Below are 6,796 nucleotides of genomic sequence, written 5' to 3' on the forward strand. Positions count from 1 at the left end.
ATGGTGCTACTTTCCCATACGTGTGCGAGAATGAGCACTTTCCGTGCATATGTCGAAACTTTAAAGAGCCATATATACTGTATAACGTTGTACAATACAATGGCGAATAGGCACTTAATTCGCAACTCATGACGATTTAAAATACTCCCTTCGGTCGTATTTTAATTGATCACCACTTGTTGTCAATTTCCTACTTTTTGCACTTGTATTGTAAATAACTATTTCCTGATTAAATAAAGTAATAAATGACCCACAACCCCTCCTAAAGTTCTTCAAAATCTTAATTTAAGTATATATAATAGGAACACTCGGCATTTAGTATCGCGTCATAATAATACATCGGCTGGCTCAAATATACTCATAAACATATTTTTTACACTTTTAAATTAGCAACATATTTAAATACTGATCAAGATCGAATCACACCATATTTCACGCGTGACCGGTTTTTATTATTTGTTGCCTTTGAATTTTTATTTATTGTCACACTGTTGGGATTGTGTAGGTAATTAAGTTAGCGATATACATAAAAAAATACGTTTCTTGTGTAGACTTGCTACACTTGCCCGTATTAACCTTAATAGCCTTGTAACTAGACCATTTTTCAATTTGGGACTTTGTATTCAAAGCTTAAAATTGTGTTATAGTTATATGTACATATAATATATTTTATAAAACTGTTTTTGTAAAGTGTTGTTTACCGTAGCGTATAAGTTGACTCTAAATTGTACAGTGATTTGGTTTAGACTGTCAGACTGTATATATTTTTTTGAATAAATAAAATAAAATAAAGTTATACCTGTACCTATTATTTATTAGAAGATTAAATCTTACATTAGGCCATGTTAAACCATTTTAAGAATGCAGTGCATCGGAAAACATTTCGTTCTAAAAACGTGCGAGGAAATATTGTCCTTATTTACATAATAATACCTCGATAATAATCGTAGAAATTCAAATGTAGGGATGCTTCGACGTTTGATTTTTTTATTTAAGCTATGGTAAATACAGTATGTATCTGAACGTAAAGCAATTACTTAAACCGGTTAATGTTTAGGTCATACTGAGCAACTTTTATTATGCGTTCAGATACATACTGTAAGTATGTCTATCAAATTGTGTAAATATTTTTCTTTACGAGTATGACAGTATGCAGAGTATTATAGGTCTATGTATGTATGGCGAAATGGTCGTCCACTTTCCTCTTAAGTCAAAATTACACTTACAATTAGCATTATTAATATGCACTTATTAAGGAGTTTAAAATGAGCGTTTAGTGAACCTTTATATCCGCATACGCGCTTCACTGTTTGGCAACGGGATTTAAAATGTCGAGGAATTTGCGTGTGAAGAGCACGGTCAACGTATTGACAGAACATCATTGGCAGCAAACATCACGCACACAGCGCTTGCGACAGTCAGGTGGGGGCGCAAACAGATAAATCGGGAGGCTGCGAGAGCCATCGGGGACGCCGGCACCAGTTGTAGATAAGCGATCACCCGATCCACACGCTTCTCCAATCCCAGTTAGGTCTGTGACCTCTGTGCCTTATACTTCATAACAACAACTTGTGTATCGAACGAGTATTAGTGCATTGTGTACATTTGTATTAACATATAGTGGTTTTTATACGCAGAAACCCACCACCTTTCAAAATGTGGGACGATGCTGATATCGAAGAATCCGCAGCGCCCGAGCCCCCACCAGAAGAGGCTCCCGCCGCAGCCGCCGAGGAACCCAAGGCCGAGGAAGCCGAGCCGCCGGCACCCGAGCCCGTTGTCGTAACAGAGCCTAAGAGACTTATATTCAAACACTGGGTCAGGTGAGATGGCACGTGTGGATCAGTAATCAGTTTTTATTGGAAGAAAAGGACTGCACAACAAGGCTCAACCTGATTGTAGTCTGTTTTTTTAAGGCTTTCTTTTTCCTTTCAGACCCAAGTTCCTGCAATACAATTACATGTACGACTACCGACACAACTACTATGATGATGTGATCAACTACCTGGACCGACGGAATAAGGGCATAGTGACTGAGAAACCGCGCGCGCAGACGTGGGGTGAGCGTGCGCTGCGCACCTACATCGCACAGGACACCAGCTACCGCGCGCGCCAGGCCAGCCGCGACACCGCGCTGCTGCGCGCCGTCTCCACGGGCGCGCGCTTCCATCGCTACCACACCAAGTCCATAATCTCGAGGAAGTATTCTAAACTCGGCTTTAACACCGTCTCCATCTAGCTTCGCTCTAACACCTTCGCTTGGCCTCGCTCCGCGGACTCCTCCCAGGCTCCCGCGTGACCTTTGTGGTACTGTTACAGGATTTCCTTGTCGTGACCGAGCTGCACACGAAACCGCGCGAGCGGTGCAACCAACCTCTAGAGTAACCAAACTCCGGTCGGAAGCTGTCCGCATTCCTATCTCTAATATGTCTCTAAATAAGGCAATAAATGTTTAAGTTTTATTGTCGTTTTTATTAAACCTCTGCTTGCTGCTCTGTTTAATGCTATGGTGGGTTGATGCTCGGTAAAAGGAAAAAAATTGGTTATTCCAACGCATCGTCACTACCTTTTAAACAACTGCTATGCCTTGCTAGAGTATAGTATTTTGTTTACAAACGTGTAATTAATATTTACATTTTCAGAATTTTTATTTTATTTATTTCTAGCAATGCAAAGCGATATTACCTTAAATAAAAGTTAGTGCTATGCGATATCAGCATGTGTACTATCTATTTAAAATTAAAGTAGCAGTGGTTGTTTGTACCGATTTGATACCTACTTATTTAAATTAATGCAAAAACAGGAGTAATACAATATGTTGTCACTGTAAAGATCACCACTGGTCTGAAAGCCATTAGTGCACATAAACAGTAAAATTTTAAATATTACAGACAAAACTTTAAGATATATATATTGATTAACAATTTCACCCTCACAAGGAAAAAAAATAGGTACCACAATAAATTAAAAATGCTTTTTTAATAGAACTGCCATTTATTAAATTTTATTAAACCTTCTTCTCATAATTCTTTAATATTCTAATTAAACTAATCAGTCTATTATAGGGTATATAAAGTACTCTTGTATCTTACGGGCTTTCTTATGGCTACCACATTATGACCCCTTTAAGGTAAATTAATGAGAAAAAACGTTACGGCTGTAATTGTAACAAGTTTAATAAACCCCTAGTTAATTTGAAGAAAATTATTACGTAATCAAAGAAACGTAACGTACAGCGAGCTGCAAAAGTCCATACCTACTTTATGAATTAATTCCATTCAAATCTTGGGTATGCACGTTTGCGCAGCTGTGTGTATATATACGAAATCGTTGCAGAAAAAATAGTTTCTCAAATGAAGAGGTTTATTTTTTCTGGACTACTGGACTATTAGAAATTAAAGCAATCAACAAAATAGTAAATAAGGACGAGGAATAATTCACAATACCGTGGGTTGATATAGGTACCACTTTCACCTAAAGGTTTGTACGTCAGCAACAGATGGAGTTACGTATATGTTACAAAGCTTTTAATGTCCTGTACGGTCCTTGTAATAGATTAGTTTAGATAATTCTGTCAACATTTTCTATGCACGTTGTAATCGTGTTTAAATAGAAGTTAATTCTTAGGGTTTTAAGGACTCGTATGAATGGTTATAATTCATTATTACTGCCGGAAACTAATAGGTAAGTACATTCATTATTTGCGTTAAATAATATAAAATGAAAATATATCTCACAGCCTGTTGTTAAATTACTTTTTACGAATAATGCTACGATCATTAATCAAAATGACAGTTTAACAAAAGACACAATCGAACAAAGTAAAGTGACACTAGATTCAGTCGTCCAATGTCACATCTGTATGACACATCCACTCAACGGCCGTAACTCAAATTCTCAATGTCGAGGTATCTAAAATAACTTATCTTTGACAGTTCAGTGAATGTAATCATTTGGAAGTCCGCCAAGACTATGGGATACCTAGCAGGTAAAATAGGCAATCGGCCAAATTGAAGATAATTAAATGTTACAATGACCACCGAAGCCTAGACATCGATTAGGTGGATGTGTAAGAATAGAATTTACTTACGACACCGACTCAAAAATACTGTCGCTGCATTCTCTTGAATTGGGTTTTAGACCTTTTTTTTACAACCACTGTAATTAAATCAATGAATTGATAAAGAACTAAGTACTTATCGCTACAAAGCGTTAGAAGTTCATTGGGATCAACATATTGATGCAAACGAGATGTTTGTAATTCATAAGCACAATTTGTTATAGTAGACAAGCCTCGCCATCATTCCATTTGAAAATAGCCGAATGATCGATTGGTTTTAATAGAGGACAATAATTTTAATGGGCCCATTTTGGCGCCTTCTCGCGGTTTCCGACGGCAAGGGAGTTGGAAGTAATTACCTTTACATTTTTGCTACGTTAATGAAAAATCGTAATGAAAAAATGAAGCAAAACATCAAAGTAAATAAACTTTATTTGAATATTTATTGTATAAAAGAAAACCTTTACGTTAAAATCAAATAATTAGATTTACGTAAATATATTTATCGGGAACCATTCAAGTTAGCAAATCTTCCTAAATATGTTAGTTTGTAAGTAATGGATGACCTGACTATGTTTATTCAAATACGAGTAATACTATGTTTTATAGCCACTATGAGACTGAAATACATTGATAATGGTCTGTTTACAAACATATTGATAGCTCGTTTTAATAAAATAACCGTTCAAGTGACAGTCGGACTCGTGCACTGCGGGACATTAAATAAAAAAAATAAAAGAATTTATTTCCAATACTATACTATATTTTTCAAGAATAATAGTTATTTGTGCAACAAGAGAGGAAAGTTGGTTTTTCTTGCGAGGGACCCAAAAACACGAGATGTAAAATAACTTTGCTCTTGTGTGACACATACAACTTTTCACCTCAGTAGTGAGAACATATAAAAGGTAAAAAAAATCAACATCAAGTAAAATTATCCACATTTGTTTACTTTCATGAATGAAAGGCATCATCATTATGACGAAAGATTCTAGAAATATTCCTGTATTCAATGGCCTTCACTAATTAAAAAGCTACTTCGAGCTGCTGAGGTGAAAAAATACATGCATTGCCGATTAGATTTCAAAATCAGATTTGATGATTTAAAAAAAACAATTAGATATAGTTACCTATGTTTTTCCTGTAACATTTAAATAAATAAATATTACACAAATAGCCTAAGTCCCACAGTACTTAAGGCTTGTGTTGTGGGTACTTAGACAACGAGATATATAATATATTAATGCTTAAATACATAGAAAACAGCCGTGAACAGGAACAAATATCCGTGCTCATCACACAAATAATTGCCCTTACCAGGATTTGAACCCGGGACCATCGGCTTCATAAGCAGGGTCACTATCCACTAGGCCAGACCGGTCGTCAAAACATTTATGATTAATTATGAAGTTTAGTTCTTTGGTAATCTTCGAAGATAATGGGAACTGGTAAAATTTAATTTTCATAAATCAAAATTAATCACAGTACTAGTCAAATAAAGAAATAGAATAAGTACGCAACGTAACCCTATAGACCTCACTTAGAGGTTATATGATACCTCATTTGAGCTAATGAGGAATTTTTAGAAATAGGTATAGTTTAGTTCATTTATACTTTTCTAGCAGCAAATTTACCCGGGTGTATATTTATTTTAAAAATGAATTCTGTATGTGTATCACGTAGGGCGCCATTCATTTATCACACAAGATGATTTTTGATACTTTTCGACCCCTCCCAACCGCGCTTTTTCAAAGTATACTGAATCTTAACATTGCGCATTTTTGTGATTTTAAGTAAAAACAAGACATAGTCGAACCTCCCTCCCCCTAAATCACCTTACGTCATTAATGAATGGCGCCTAAGTATTATCAAAAAAGGTATCTAATGTGATATCATTATATTTATGGAATACTACTATATAACAGCCTGGTAGATGTCATCTCAGTGAAGTTGGCCTTTCTGAGGTTTTAGAAGTGAGCTATTGGGACCGTGCGAAGTGCATGGTGGGGGTAAGTAATAAAACGTAGTGATTATATGCTCTTTGGTAAGTAAAGCGATCCCAGCGCATAAGGTGGTAAAAATTAGAACTAACTGCGGGTAGCGTCTTTAACATTTCGTACAAGTTATATGGCTCGAAATGAAACTTTGATTTACGATTTCTCCTGAAATATTCATTTAAATTGTATGGTGTAAGGGACCATTGTAATCTGTATGAAATGCTTAATATAACTAACGTATTTAATTTGATAATGGTTAATAATGTATCCATGTAAATAGCTTTGCAAATGCCACATATTACGTGTTCTTTTTCTAGAAGTTAGAAATGTGTATAGAAAGTTATCCTTAAAAGATAGACTTTTAACATCGCGGACTTTTTTGTAGACCTATGAATGAGAAACAACCCCACCATACATTGTGTTGTTATGGCTCAAACGGATTAGGCAGCGTTTTCGATTAAAGCACCTAGCCAGCGTGATTTTTTCCGACAAACTCGTTATATTTCAACCAATTTACACAAAACCTTAACAAGTTATATACCTAAGCCTTCCTCAAGAATCACTCTATTGATAGATGAAACTCGTATGAAAATCCGTTAAGTAGTTTTTAGTTTTGGAGTAGTTTTATAAGATGTAGTGAATTGACGTTTTCCCCTAGACTTACGGACAGTCGTGTACATAGCGAATAAAAAAAGCTGATTATGATTTAATCTTAACTAGTATCACAGTACTCACAGTC

The 6,796-nt window shown here is 35.7% G+C and overlaps 1 protein-coding gene across 1 annotated transcript; it reads left to right on the forward strand.

Moving 5' to 3' along the window:
- The first annotated feature begins 1,371 nt into the window (after window positions 1–1,371).
- Window positions 1,372–2,462, forward strand: LOC133516835 (flightin). Its single transcript, XM_061849832.1, has 3 exons — window positions 1,372–1,531; window positions 1,638–1,823; window positions 1,936–2,462. Exons 2-3 carry the CDS (start codon window positions 1,657–1,659, stop codon window positions 2,237–2,239), a joined length of 471 nt encoding a protein of 156 aa, XP_061705816.1. The 5' UTR covers window positions 1,372–1,531; window positions 1,638–1,656; the 3' UTR covers window positions 2,240–2,462.
- Window positions 2,463–6,796: the final 4,334 nt, after the last annotated feature.

Source organism: Cydia pomonella, chromosome 1 (assembly GCF_033807575.1).
Source record: "Cydia pomonella isolate Wapato2018A chromosome 1, ilCydPomo1, whole genome shotgun sequence".
Lineage (NCBI taxonomy): Eukaryota > Metazoa > Arthropoda > Insecta > Lepidoptera > Tortricidae > Cydia > Cydia pomonella.